Below are 15,721 nucleotides of genomic sequence, written 5' to 3'. Positions count from 1 at the left end.
CAACAGATATGGACATGCTTGTGCTCTGCTAAATGGTGAAGTTTATGTAAGTGGAGGACGCTATAAAACAGTACCAGGCGCTAGACAGTGTTGAAGTATTAAACTTGGAAACTCTCAACTGGAGAAATATATCCACAATGAATTTTCCTCGAGAATCACATACAATGGAGAATGTAAATGGAGAATTAACTGTGTTTGGAGGATCTAACAATAACTACTATAATGATCCCAACAACATTATAGAAAAGTTTATTGGCATTACATGGCAACTAGAAGAGATGAAATATTTCTTTTCTGAACATGCTTCTGCTTTATTACCTTGTGAATAGAGTAATTCTATTAATATGGTTATGTTTGTTAAAACAAATTTTAAGGGATAATAATTGTCTTTAAACATTCTTTAAAAAGTGAATATTTGCAAATATCTCTTTTTAATCAAATTTTTATCCCATGTAACAATCTTTTTTAAAAGTTGTATAATGTATATTTTTGTAATTTTAAATAATGTTTATTTTTTATTTAATATTATTGTTTTTTTAGTTATTATATTGTGAGAACTGAAATGCATTTTCTAAAAATAAGAAAACAACATACATTGTTTACTCCATTGTATTCAACATAAAATTAAAAATTAATGGTAATCATATAACCTACCTCAATTTTCAGGCATAATGGAATATTACACGTGGCAATGTTTATAGTATTTTTTCATATTCCAATCAATGCTATTGTTAACAAAAATTCTGTTCTATAATTAAATTTAGAATGATTTACGGTCAATGGTGCACAGTCCTATTTTAGTTTTGGATTTCAAACAGTGTGTATTATAAGTCATAACCATTGATAAAATATTATTTATTTTGCATTTAACAGTTTTATTTAACAATATTCTTAGCTGGTAACTTATGAGCTCCACTGTGCTTGCCTCCTCCAAGAAGTATTTTCTCAAGCCGAATGAAGGGGGATTCAATGGTAATGGTGAGCACAAGAGCAATCCCTATAGATATTATCAAGTGCCCCAGGTAGAAACCAACCAACAGCAACCAGTGCAATGTCATTGAAGTGGCACTTTAAAAAATAAGGAATTTAAATAATTGAACTTATTTTTTTAACATTTTGATCAAACCACTTATTTTTCCGCAGTAAAGAGTGTTGCAAAAGGTTCAGCAACAGCCAGAGTAAAGCAAAAATAAATGTCAACAGTTTAATGTAAAACCTTTCCATGATTTTTGTAACTGTAATAACTGAAATGCAAAGAGATGTTGCCTTTGAAACTGAAGACAAATGTTTTAGCCAGGCAAAGATACATAATTGGGAAATTGGCCATCCGACGTTTGTACAAGTCCGATGTTTGTAATTCTGACGTTTGTAATGTTTGACCTTTGTAACGTCTGACGTTTGTACTGGTACCAAAACAAACCCTTCTAGGGAAATTTATGTTTAAACCCCTTGACCAATTTGCCTAAAAATTTGAACTCCGTTGAACCTCACAATTGTGAAGTCAAACCTTAAAGAAATCCAACGTATATCAACAAGGAGTATTTTCCGGGAGAAAGTTTTTTTTTATGTTTTTGAGAAATTAAATAATCAGTGTAAAGTAGATATAATTTTCACAAAATCCTTTTATTTAAATGGTAAAACGGAATTTTATGAAATCATATTTGCATTACTGGAGATTTTTTTTATACTTTTAAGAATTTTTTTTTCTGAAAATAAAACTGTAGATAGCATTTTTATAAAATATTTTTTTAAATAGTAACACGCAATTTTATGTAGGAAATATAATCATTCATTTATGTTGTCAGTACATAATAAAATCTGGGGGACCTTAAACACAATAGAGAGCAGTACAAATGTCCATATTAAACTATTTTGCTCCTTTAATGTCTAGGGTATGTTAAAAAATAGAAATTATAATAATGATAATGATAAACTACAATGTTTTAAAAAAATGTTTAATTTCTCAAAAATATAAAAAATGTTCTCCCGGAAAATACGCCTTGTTGCTATACGTAGCTGTTTCTATACGTTAAATTTCTATAAGGTTTGACTTCATAATTGTCTTAGGTTAATTGACTTCTTAAGCGAAAGATTCGCTTTCAGGCAAAGCTGGGTACCCAGCTAGTATAAGAGTAGATATAAAGAACCCTTATTGGATCAAGTAAAATATAATTACCCCTGAAATTTTGGAGAAGGCTTCAATGTATTTTTGAAAAATGTTGAAAAATGTTGAAAAAAATTTGTAAAATATATTTAGAGAAGGCTCTGATGCTACAGAAAGGGTCTGGTTTTTTGGCTGAGCTTTTTGGCGGCGGACTGCAGAAGGTGGGGACAGTGGTGGACGGTGGTGCCCGCTTCTTGGAGAAGGCTCCAATGTAAAAATAAAACTAATTGAAAGGAAAAAAATCTGAAAAAAATCGAAAATCTCTACATTTTTGAAAAAAAAATGAAAAAACTGTACTCTGTACACTACGGACACTACATGCTGTACACTGTACTCTGTACTCTGTACACTACCTACACTACATGCTGTACACTGTACTCTGTACTCTATATAGACTACATGCTGTACATCATCATCATCATCATCATCATATTTCTAGATGTTTTTAACCGGGGTTTTCAAAAATTTAAACATATCTTATCAATACACGCATGGGCAAGAAATACTTTTTCATTTACCACATATTTACCGTGGATATACCACATACATCTACATATATGCATATTTTGACTTTATAACACACATATCATATAAAATTGGAAAATATACAGTGTACAGTATACAATGTACAGCATGTAGTGTACGTAGTGTACAGAGTACAGTTTTTTCATTTTTTTTCAAAAATGTAGAAATTTTCGAATTTTTCAGATTTTTTTCTTTTCAATTAGTTTTATTTCAGGGGTAAATATATTTTACTTGATTCAACAAGGGTCCTTTATATCTACTTATAAGATAAACTTACTAGAAATTTGATGAGTTAAATATGATGACCATGGTGTGAATTAGATAAGTCATGAAGGATAGTCTGGATAAAGGAAGAAAGAAACTCCAGGATAGGAAATCATTTACAATACCACCATAGCCTAAAAGATTAATTCTAATTTATTAAAAAGAAAAACCATGTATTTTAAATCGATTGTGAATTTTTTTAAATATAAACTAAAGCTATTAAATCAGGTATTTTGATAAAGACAGAATCCAATATATCTATTGTTGATACTCATGAAAAAATATTACCTTTTGAGCATGAAAAGATTACCCAACCTAAGGACATTGACCAACCAATGCGGTGAAATCCATTGTAAAGAGTGTATTCTAGATTTGTCAGCTTTCCTCTTTCATGTTCAGAATAAAGCCCATAGACAATTGAGAAGGCAGATAGAAATGCAGCTTGCCAGCAAATTATATTTAACTTTGGACTAATTTTGACTTGTTTCCCTCTTGTAGTATGGAGAATGTAACCAAAAAGAATGCCAATAAGGTATGGTTGGAACCTGTTCCAAGGAGCAAAGTAGAAGGTGGTTGTTTTAGCATAAACCTCCAAAAATTGTAAGTCTGCTCCTTCCACATAGTTCCCGTCTACTCCGAACTTGAACCTCCATGTTTGGTAAACTGATGGGAAAGTAGAGGCTGCTAACCAAACAAACCAGTAGAATACAGCTTGTCCTCTCTTATTGTTCCACATTGGGTAGATTACGACTGGAGAAATCCAGAAGAAAATCATGTCATCACAGAGATACCATGTCACACCAATACAATCGTTTCCACCCACAAAGAAGTTGTTTAGATACAACAGAATGCTCCAACCATGTTGTGTACAAGACTCAGCTTGCTGCAGTGCTACATGATATGTAAACTGGTTAGTTTTGCTCGCTAGAACTGGCAGGAAAGTAATGACAAAACCCAAAATAAACGCTACAGGAATGGTCAATCGTACATATCTGTGCACATAGAACATGACCAGTGGCATTTTACCCTCACACTTGTCTAGTTCTTTGAACGTCAAGTAGCCAACCAAAAGTCCACTAGTTGCATGTGTTAGCTATTGAAGATGTTTTACATTTTTTTACCAAAACTTGTTAAAACTCTGGTGGTATCAAGGTATTCAAAAATAAATTAAAATGTCTAACACATTCCTTAATAAAAAGAATGAGTCCACTGATGGAGTTGCAATAAGAACAGCTTCAAAAGCAAGTCCAAGCTTGCCAGCAAATATTTCTCCCAATAGAATAGGGTTCTTAACATTAGAGTAGACTGAAGTGAATATAAAACTATGACCTAGAACCACCCAGGTCATGCTTATAAACCTCATACCGTGAAGACATGTCAGGGTGTCCTGTCCCCCTGCATGCGTTGACATCACTGCTTTCCAGTTTGAATAAAGGGAGAAGGAACAGAACACTTTAGTCCAGAAGCTATCGTTTTGTTTACTTTTGGCTTCTCCAAACATGATCAAGTTTAGCAATATATCAGTTAAGGTTCCCAATAATATCAAGACAGCTAGTATACCAAATATAACTGCTATGGCAAATGACAGGTTAGTCCATTCATGCTTGAATTGATCATCCATACAGAAATATTCAGAGTTACTTGTGTAACCCATGGGATCAAATTCTACAGCATTAAACAGCTGAAGCTGTGTAAATCCATTCAAATTTAACCTTAAAAATAGTAGATGATAGTGTACATCCTTATTTTTGTTGTTTTCATTTACATATCATGGTGTGTGTTATAAATATAAATTACCCAACATCTTGATATTGACATTCTTCTGGTATGCAAGTTCCAAAACCAACTGGCCAACCAGTCTGAGCTTGAATAAATGCCCAGAACATAAAAGCATAACTTCCTAGAGTATACACTACACTTGTTAACCCTTAACAATGAGTTCTCCATTGCAAAGTCGTCTTTGACTTAGATTTTATCTCGGAGCCTGAACCAAACCAAACCTTACCTCTCAGATAGTATAAACAACTTCACGTGCAGTAATACAGTTTCAAAAAAGTTAAACAAAAGAATAATATTTATAAAAAATAATAATTTAAATTTAAAATCAATTGCCATTTTATTTCAGAAGTCAAAAACGTCATTTTAGTACTGTTTATATCCAATTTGTGCCCGTCTTCCCGATATTAGATCGGAAGCATTTTTTCATTATAAACATTACTTTCACAATATGTTAATTAAATGTATTTATTTTCAGGAAAAAAAGAGATTTTCATTATTATCGATTTTGGGTGACGGTTTGTGTATTGAATGTTCGGAAGCCGCAGATAATTAATCGGGATCATTAGTTTGGGGAACAAATACCCCTCGATCGAGTTCCGTCCCTGGTAGATTGCTGTTTTAGCTTCTTGTTATTCATTTCGATTCACTCCTTTCTTTGAGTTCTACAACACTGATTTTAAATTAACTATGTACCGTAGTACGTACCAGTGCAATGCATGGAAACTGCACTAAACGACATAGTGCTAGCATGCATTGTTAGCATTATTAATATTTTAAAAAGTGTATTCATTCTGTTGGTTGAATGAAACATATGTTTAATTAAAAGCTTTAACAGAATAAAAATGAATTAAATGTTATAATCTAATAAAACAATGTTTTTAACAAACCTGCTGAGGATAAGGATGGATTGACCTTATTGATTAATGATTGGCATTCTGAACAGTTAGCAAAAGCATTAAAAAAATCTTTGTTGGCAGCAAGTATACTTCTGAAATTTGAAAAATTATCTTATTTATTATATTACAAGATAAAAATACATCCGAAAATATAATGAATGGGAATAAAATTAGAATGAAAAAGTCCAGAGTCTGAACTTTTAGAATTTAAAATATGTAAACTAACATTTTGTGTAATCTTTAAATTCTTAATATTTCTGATTGTCTGGCCATTGAGATACCACAACAAAATCTTCTTTTGGCATAATCGGATTTAGCACTTAAAGGGACTGTAAAGGCAATATCAATGGTAATCTTGAAACCTTTGATTATTCATCAAGGACAGACTTTTAGAAAGTAAATATTAATATTTCTCAAGTAATAAACAGCTTACAAGCGTTTAATAATTACTAGCGTTTTTGTAAATTAATAAAAATAACATCCTTGATCAGTCAAAATTTTTTAAATATACCCGCTGCTATAAAATACGAGGGTCAATTGAAATTACGCCTACAGTCCCTTTAATAATGTGAATGTAAAGTCCCTTTAATTATGTGAATGTACAGTCCCTTTAATTATGTGAATGTGCAGTCCCTTTAATTATGTGAATGTACAGTCCCTTTAATTATGTGAACAGTCCCTTTAATTATGTGAATGTACAGTCCCTTTAATTATGTGAATGTGCAGTCCCTTTAATTATGTAAATGTAGGTCCCTTTAATTATGTGAATGTACAGTCCCTTTAATAATGTAAATGTACAGCCCCTTTAATTATGTGAATGTTGAATACAGTCTCTTTAATTATGTGAATGTACAGTCCCTTTAATTATGTGAATGTACAGTCCCTTTAATTATGTGAATGTACAGTCCCTTTAATAATGTAAATGTACAGTCCCTTTAACTATGTGAATGTTGAATACAGTCTCTTTAACTATGTGAATGTACAGTCCCTTTAATAATGTGAATGTACAATCCCCTTAATTATGTGAATGTTGAATACCTTGACACAGCATCAGTTTGAATAAACTCAGCCAGAAGATTCACATTTTTATTTTCAGCAATAGTTTCAAAACTGCGGACTAAACTGCTGTCTTCAAGACTAAAATTAGAGAAGTACTTTCAGCATGTCACAGTCAAACCTAGCTCTTTGTAGCATCTCAAATAGTAGAAGGTACAGTGATAACCAGAAAACTCAGGAATAATAAGACGACTTTGAGAATCAAGTTTTAACTCTGAAAAGTTCAATAACCATGAAAAACAGCAATTGTGCATTGTAAACAGACCCATTTCACAAAAAAAGTAATTTTATAAGTGTCTTGTAAAACTATTTGCCTTGTAATACCATCAACTACACTTAAGTATTGCTATAATGTTGTATTTCATTGTTTTCTGGTTATCATTGTAGATTTATTCTTAATAAGGCGTTTTCCTTAATTACCATGATACTTTATCATGAAAGGCATTTACGAAACCAAATTGATCCAGAAAATATTTGAATCTCATCCATAGTTTTATCTTTAAGATAAAGGTTTAGTTTGGATTTTGAATAGATGAATAGAAATTAGTTTAAATGAAGACACAACAAAAAAATCAACCCAATTATCTAACTGAAGTAAGTAGGAACTAAACCATATAGATCTAGACTGATAAAAAAGTCTCATCGATTTTTCATGTCCTTTGTATTAATACCTTACTACTTCTCTTACACTTTTTTGTAGCTCTAAACATTAACATTTTAAAACTGTAAAACATTTTGTAGCTCTAAACATTTTCATTTTAAAACTGTAAATCACTAACTTGAAACTTTTGTTTTATTGAAGTATTTGGCAAAATTTCTTTTTTAAATAAAGTGATAGGTTGTAACTTTTTGTTAATAGTGAAATAACCAAATATCTATATAATAAAACAAAACATTCTTATATGTTCCCAATAGCGGCCAAACGGCTGGACCGAATGGGCTGACATTTTTGAGGGAACCCATTGCTAAAAAAATTATAAAATTTGTATTTTTTAAAAATCCATTTTTTTTTATTTCCACGGGCAACGCTGTGTTTAATAAAATTCTATACCTGGGTAAGACCAATGCCAGACAATGCTTCCCCTTTGCCTTAATACATGTTGCAGAATCTCCATAAGAAAATGCGGATCCAAGTGGAATGTTCAAATTTACTCCTGCTAGAATACTCTCCTCGAATCAAAAAAATGTAATACGGATTTTTTAATTGGAATCAACTGCAAACCACTGCAAATTAAAATCAAATCGAATCATTGCCACAAAATCTAATTTTCTAATGCCTTTGTCTTTGCAACCCAATGTCGCAGACCTTAGTTATTTCAAACTATGAATTATTTAAGAATAAAAAATATCGAAGGTTAACACTATCAGGTTGCAAAGATGGATGAAATAATTTGAGTTTGTGTCAAAGACTCAATTCATTTCACGTTATATTGAAATGTTAAATGTTTTCAATGATAACACCCTGTCATGAAATTAACATTTTTTTTTTAATTTTTAACATGTAATCAACATTTTTTTTCTTCTAACAAAACTATGGAGCTATGAGGTTACAAAGTTGTGCCATGAATAAATTCGACCTTCACCTTCTCCTTCTATCATGTGGAATGTGATTAATTTCAAGTAAGCCTTCAGAGTGGCATGTTTGATTTACAATGGTACCCTTTAAACCTTTGTTTGATAGATATTGTTGTTCCTTATTCTTATATATATAAATACAGGATTCAGAATTTTCACTTATATGTGTTATCCTTGCTTAGACGTAGGTTTACACGGTACTGTTGTGAATCAGTCATACCACTCTTCAAATGTTGGACCGCGTGAAGTTATATCTAAACCTAAAGTCTTTTTAAGTTGCGTATCAAAACGACACTTGGCATTACATGACATTTAGAATATTTTTTAAAATGCTTTTTACATTTTTTTTATTTCCTTGCAGCTGAAACCAGGTATTGATTCTCCAACTAGGTCACAAACTGCCTAAAAGTATTTAGGGTTGGCCACTGTTTATTATTAAGAAAAATAAGAACAAAAAATGTCATTAATACTGTTGTGAAATTAATGAACGATGAACTAACAATTGAAAAAAAAAAAATTTTATGTTGTTTTGGTAAATTGTCCAATTGGACAATTCCCTGAAGCTGTGAGCAGAAACCTTTGATAACTTGGGAAAATACAGGGCGTCCCACGAAACATGACAGTTGGTGAATAGTTTTCAATGTCTTCTTCCATAATACTGTATTAGTCATTTAAGACTTTTTGCAGTTTATTTCGTTAAACAAATCTTTTACACAGCTTTGTAGTAATCCTTTTGTTTACATAATATTCAGCGGCATTCAATGATTCATAATCATCAAGGCGACATTATAATCATTTTTTTATTCTTCAAAAGCAAGAATGGCCGGCTGTTGTTAGCCGAGTCTCTCAAACAGCCGAACCGGAGAGGGGGGTAGGGATAGGATAATTGGGAAAAGAGGGGGGGGGGTTAAGAGACAGGAGATGAGAAAGAAACCATTAAAAAAATCAAAGTTGGGGCGGCTAATGTTGGATTATGTCTTAAGCTTAGGATGTTTGCCAAAAATTAGAAATAATAACAATAATAGAAGCGAATATGATATCATGCAGTTTTGTTTTGAAAAATTCCTATCTGCGAATATACTTTAGCTAATAAAAATATACTTTAGCTAATAAAAATATACTTTAGCTAATAAAATAATAAAAATAATAAAAATGCTTGAATAATGTAAAAATTAAAACCCAGAATTTTTACTGTATTTAAACAAGAAAATTTTAAAGAAAATGAAAGTTCAAAGAACTATTAGAAAAAAGCCTAACGTGCGTTTTCCCATACCAACCCCACTACTAATCAAATGAATTTCACTAATTTGTATTTAGAACTAAATACACATACAGTGATAACCAGAAAACAATGAAATAGAAAGACGACATTATAGCATATTTAAGTGTTGTTACAAATCAAATAGTTTTACTATAGACACGTATTAAATAACTAATTAAGGGAATTGCTGTGTCTCATGCTCATTGGAATTTTTAAAGTTATAACTTGATTCTAAAAGTTGTCTTCCTATTCCAGAGTTGTCTAGTTATCACTGTATGTAAATGACATATAATAAGGTTACCAGAGGAATTGTATCAGAAAACATCCCTTCCACAGGAAGCTTTCCGGAGGAATCAAACATTGTCATTTCCTTCATTCTATAAATATATACAGGCTTACTCACAAAGGATGAGACTGTAAAGACGACCTAAAACTTTTACACTGACGATTTAAAGGTCTACTGTTTTGAATATCGTTATAATGATATAGCAAAGAAAAAGGGAATCATGAATATTAAAAGCAGACAGTTTAAACTATACCAGGATACTTGGATACCAGGATACCAGGATACCAGGATACCAGGATACTTGGATACCAGGATACCAGGATACCAGGATACCAGGATACCAGGATACTAGGATACCAGGATACCAGGATACCAGGATACCAGGATACTATGATACCAGGATACCAGGATACCAGGATACCAGGATACCAGGATACCTGGATACTAGGATACCTAGATACCAGGATACCAGGATACCAGGATACCCTCAAAGTCTCATCCTTTATGAGAAACCCAGTAAATCTGTTACGGAAATACGTTAGAAATATAAATGGTGCTAGTTTAATCAACATTTTTCTTGCATATTAACCAATAGCGACTTTTATTTTTCGCAAAAAAACTCCCCTTACTAATAAAACTATACTTCATATGCAATAGTTTGACAATGGCATTTTGTCACGCAATTTAGCGGATAATTGAAACAATAAAAAAATATGTATCTCCTCAAAAGTTATGCAACCCTTTTATTACTGTTCCACTCTTCCCTATTGTTATCAAAGATCAAAGACGATATTAAATTGTCGTCTTTCAATTTTCATATTAAGTGGGACATCCTGTTTAAGAATTGCATTTAAATTTCTTGTTTTTTTTCATCTACGTAATTCCAAGACATTTTTAGATATTCTCTAGGGAAAACTGTTCCAAAATGTTGCGCTCAAATTCTCAACAAAAAATCGGCTTTTTCTCCGACCACTGCAGTTGTCTTTGAAAAGTAAGAATAATACCGGACCAATTAACAGCTAATAGGCTGTTTAGTTTACCATGAAATTACCCAAATAAGTGAACGGTCCCTTTAAATTTCAATCAATTTGATTAAAAAAAATTTAATTTAATGCTATAATGTTTAATTACCCGGTAATGTTGTTGGTATATCTGCGATGACAAACTTAGCCTTTAGAGGACTGTATAGAAGAAAGAAATTAAGTCTTTGCCACAAATTCAAACTTTCTAATCCCTATATCTATGCAACCTGATCAGGCTAAAACTTGGAGGATACCCTCTCCATTCCCATGGCTAGCTTGTATTAAAATTTGCTATTCCAAGTTTAGATTATCTGATTTAACCGAATGTATTGCATAGTTTTAAAAATCTGAGGCCTAGATGACATTTGGTTGCAAAGATATAGTTCTTAGAAAATTCTAGTTTGTGACCGACTCAACTGACTCTACACAATTTACATTTATAGAATGGAATATCCGTTTCACAGTGATGTTCCCTTGTAAGCTTTATCTGTTTAAAAATGCATGAGATATCCATCCTATTCTCTTTCAAAATTGATTTATAAACTGACTTGCGCATTTCTGATTTAGACAAATTAGAGGATGAGATTGGCAGAATTAAAAACTTTAAACTACAAAATATAAAATGGCAAACATTTTATTAAGACAACGCGTAGTTTAATTTTGCCATTGTGAATCGGTCCCATCCCTCTTTTTAGATGTAAGGTCACTTGAAATTACAATGACAGTCCCATTGATGAGTGTTTATATTAGTCATACAGTAATAACCAGAAAACTCTGAAATAGGAATCAAGTTGTAACTTTACTTTAAAAGGATAATGAGAACAGCAATTCACTAAAGGAATTAAGTCACAAACTTTTCTAATCCTTAAATCTTTACAACCCAATGTCGTAGACCTTAGACATTTCAAACTGTAAATTATGTTAGATCAAATAATCGAAGTTTGAAATTTCAAAGGTTTACACCAACAGGTTGCAAAGACATAAGGATTAGAACATTTGAGTTTGTGGCAAAGACTCAAATCCTTTGTGATTTACTAAGTTCTTTGTTACAACATCAAATACACTTAAATATTTCTATAATGTCTTAGTTCCTATTCCATTGTTTTGTGGTTATTACTGTATATTTTAAAATAATAAAAAAAATGAATCTGAATACAAACATTTTGAGGGAAACTCCGTTTAATTTGTTCATTGAAAAAGAAGACTAAAGTTCCTAATGCTTGCTGTTCTACATTCTGGAGACACATTTAGCAATGGAGTTATTAGAGGCCATAGTCCGTATACCTACAACATACAATTTACTAGAGGCCGTTCCTTCCATTAACTACATTGGTCGATAACTTGACGTCTCCTATATTGGTCGTTAAGGAGAAATATCTATCAGAAAAGAATTTAGTATGAGACATCTAGCGGCCAACATATCGTCCCCCAAAGTACGTGAACTACACGACCATTATCCATAGAGAGAACGGGCTCAATGGTCGGCGTTTTTTTAATACACTGAAGACGAAATTTCTATTTTCAAATTACAAGTTTACAAGTAAACAAATAGAACTGTTAATTGATAGCTTCTCTTTGTTTCCATGTTTGTGTGTATACTGTAGTGTAAACTGTATTGTTGCTGTTTGAAAGCATGGTAGAAATCGAAATTGAAATCAAAAGTCGTCTTCAATGTACTGAAATTTACGACGGCCGAATTATTCAGGCTTTTATCTATTTATCAATGTATCTTTCTATTCCAGCAGATTTAGGGTTAAATGTGAATACATTATTTTAATACCGTTGAATCATCTGAGAGAGGAGGAAAATAATCTTCTATAGTCTGCCCAGCAACAGCAGCACTGAGAATTCAACAAAACAAGTAAAAACTATAGAAAAATCCTCATATTCAGTCAACTACAGTTTAATCCAGAACTTTGGAAAAATCAAAAGAATTTAAAAATGTCATCTTGACAATTTCTCAATGGGTTTAAAAAATGTCGTCTTGACAACTTTTCAATGGGTTTTATACTATTATACCTAAATTTCAGTAATTGTCAAAATAAATAAACAGTCTTATGAGCTCCATACATAATTATTCAATCAACAAATTAAATATCTGCAGTATTCTATTATCAGTTGGTTTAGAAGACGACATTTTATCAATTCTTTCGATGTCTCCAAAGTTCTGGGCTAAACTATAATCAAATCATAACTTTAGGTAAAGTGAAAATCAAATTCTGGAATAGAAAGACGACAGTTACACTCAAATTATGACTTTAAATAATCCAATGAACATAAGAGACACAACAATTATGGAGTGTAAAACAATTTTCTACTTTATTGTTTGAATGTCTTCTTCCTTTTCTACAGTTTTCTGGTTCTCACTTTAAACAGTCGCCTTCCTATTCCACACTTGTATGGGTCTCACTGTTAAAACATTTGATATCATACTAAGACATGCTAGGTTCTTAAAGGTCTTCTTCCACTGACCTACTTTTACACCGCCAGCTCTTTTTTTTATTCCCTTTTATACAGATATTATTATTTTTGATAATATACTAATGTGTTTGTTAATTTCCTGGATGATATTATAAGAAAACATAACTTCACATCCAAAGGTCGCATCCTGACTAATTAAATGAGAGATAAAGAATAAAATGAATAAAACAAAAGAAAATAATCAATTTGATAAAGCTTTAGTATCTTTATCATTTTGGACTTTGGACTGGACTTTTTGTAGCAATCAATGGCCGTTAGTTTATTTTTTTTTTTTTTTTTAATGAGATCCATTTATTTTTACTGTATTCCCACGTCACAAAAGTCAAATGCATCGTAAGGATTTCTGATATAAAAACATTTATCATTCCTTTATAAGGGAGGAAAGTGTGTTCCCAAGGTACCAGGGTCGTTTCCATCCCGAGTTCCTTACTTACTAAGTTGTCGGAAAACGACCCTAGTACCATAGGAACACACTTTTCCTTCCTTATATAGGAATGAGAAACGTTAAATAAAAGCGACCGTAGCTAAAGAAATTGCATAAACCTTCGAGATTTTAAAATTAATTTTAAGAAATTATTTTCAATGATATAAATTCATTATTTTTCTCCTCCTGTTTGTATACATGTAACTTATAGTTTGCATAAAGTACTCGTTTTTTTTGTTATGTCCATATTATTTCAGAATTGTAAAAATACGTTTCTTCTGCTGACTGAAACAACTGGTGAAATATTACAAACGACTTTGCTCTCTTATTTAAAAATTGTAATGCGGAAAAATTAAAAACCGGGTTTTCGAAAGTTAAATATCGCATTTCTAATCTCTAGGAAGTAATCTAAAGACTAAATTTATCTTAAGATAGATGAAAAGAGAGGATCTTCCATTGATCTCGAAATCCACCATTCTAAAGTTTTTATCTCTGAAGCAAAAATGTATTGTATTATTGCATATATTAAATGTATAAAATGTAGAAGTGTTAGATTTATCCCCCCTCCTTCTGGATAACGTTTTTTAGAACAGAAATCAGAATTATCTATTTATAAATGTGGCTTGTCTGTTTGGGTGTTTGTCCAATAAACGTCAAAACGGCTGAACCGATCGGGCCAAAAATTTTTGTGGGACATCACGTGACCACAGGGAAGGTTTATGAATGATAAAAAAAATGTGTTTTAAAAGGTTTTTAATTTTGTAAAAAAAATTAAATTCTTGAAAATCCGTGAATTTTTTTTTTAATCCGCAAAATTTTTTTCTGCTTTGTTTTAAAATGTAAACAAAAAGAACATGTTCACAATTTAAATATAAGATGGGCGCGAAGCGCCCTAAAAGATTAGTATAATTAAATTCTTAAAGTAAACTTATTTATTCAAGATTTAAGAAGCTTATCTTCCTTACTTCGTACTCTGTATTTATTTAAATACCTCTTTATAGATTAATACAAACTGGCAACTGCAATCAGACGACTGAAAAGCGCAACCGTAGTGATAAATAAATTATATATCTCTTCTTAATCCAGAACTAAAACTTTAGAATGAGATATCCTTAATCACGATCGCTTAATCTGATTATCCAATGTACACACTTTTGATTTTCTTCTTATAATCCTCTTTTTGGATATTTCTACTGTATAAAAGAGTTACGTTTGATAACAATTACAGATACTATATGCTATATCGATTGAACTAATATCCGATTGAATTAAATTCAACTGTTCACAAGCCGGCTTTTAGAGCATTTAAACAAATATAAATCTAATCATGTTAATATGAAATTATTAAAAAACATATTTTAGGACTATTGTCATGAACCTTAGTCTTAATAAACATTAATCAAAAACTTCCGTTTGTTCAATCAATGTTTAGTTCAATTGATATGACACCATCAACACCAGAAATCAAAACGGAATTTTCAAAAGTTAAAGATTACATCTTAACAAGACACGCTGATTGGCTAAATTTTTAACTTCTTTCTTGGATATCGAATGCGTTTTAAAATAATTTCTTGGGTTTAGTAAAACCAGGAGTTTAAGCATTAAATATCCACCATTCAGATCAGAGTTTCTATTTAAGGAAATAGATGGAATACAATTGGATTAATGTTTTCAATCTTCTTGTTGGGATACCTGAGCTGAAAACTCAGAATATACATACATTACATATATATATTCTGAGGCTGAAAACTTTAGAATGGGATATCCTTAATCCCGATCTGTTAACTAATCTGGAGATTAAATTCATGAGGAGTGCAAGCAATATCTAATCTGGAGATTAGGAAAAAGAGTGGATCAAGCATTAATCCCGATATCCACCAATCTAAAGTTCCCAGCTCTGGGTCCGTATCCTTGTCTTAACCTAACCTATTCTGGAATTCTGGAATAGTGTGTATACTGTACATGCACCTATTCATGGGAGGGAGGGG

The 15,721-nt window shown here is 31.6% G+C and overlaps 1 protein-coding gene across 2 annotated transcripts; it reads right to left on the bottom strand.

The window, feature by feature from the left end:
* Window positions 1-838: 838 nt before the first annotated feature.
* LOC111718197 (nose resistant to fluoxetine protein 6) lies at window positions 839-13,450 on the bottom strand. Of its 2 annotated transcripts, none has more exons than XM_023493725.1 (14): window positions 13,389-13,450; window positions 12,609-12,669; window positions 12,042-12,112; window positions 10,938-10,958; window positions 9,822-9,897; window positions 8,614-8,661; window positions 7,736-7,854; window positions 6,667-6,765; window positions 5,620-5,720; window positions 4,751-4,853; window positions 4,141-4,665; window positions 3,242-4,029; window positions 2,967-3,087; window positions 839-1,068 (listed from the first exon to the last, which is right to left on the bottom strand). In XM_023493725.1, exons 1-14 carry the CDS (start codon window positions 13,433-13,435, stop codon window positions 876-878), a joined length of 2,373 nt encoding a protein of 790 aa, XP_023349493.1. In that variant the 5' UTR covers window positions 13,436-13,450; the 3' UTR covers window positions 839-875. The 2 variants fall into 2 exon arrangements, with proteins under 2 accessions (XP_023349493.1, XP_023349494.1); XM_023493726.1 differs by having other exon boundaries at window positions 12,609-12,673; window positions 13,393-13,450.
* Between the last annotated feature and the right edge of the window lie 2,271 nt (window positions 13,451-15,721).

The sequence above is a fragment of the Eurytemora carolleeae genome, unplaced genomic scaffold, assembly GCF_000591075.1.
Source record: "Eurytemora carolleeae unplaced genomic scaffold, Eaff_2.0 scaffold1546, whole genome shotgun sequence".
In the NCBI taxonomy this organism is placed as follows: Eukaryota; Metazoa; Arthropoda; class Copepoda; order Calanoida; family Temoridae; genus Eurytemora; species Eurytemora carolleeae.
Note: the sequence above shows the minus strand (reverse complement) of the source record. Positions and strands in the feature narration are given on the sequence as shown.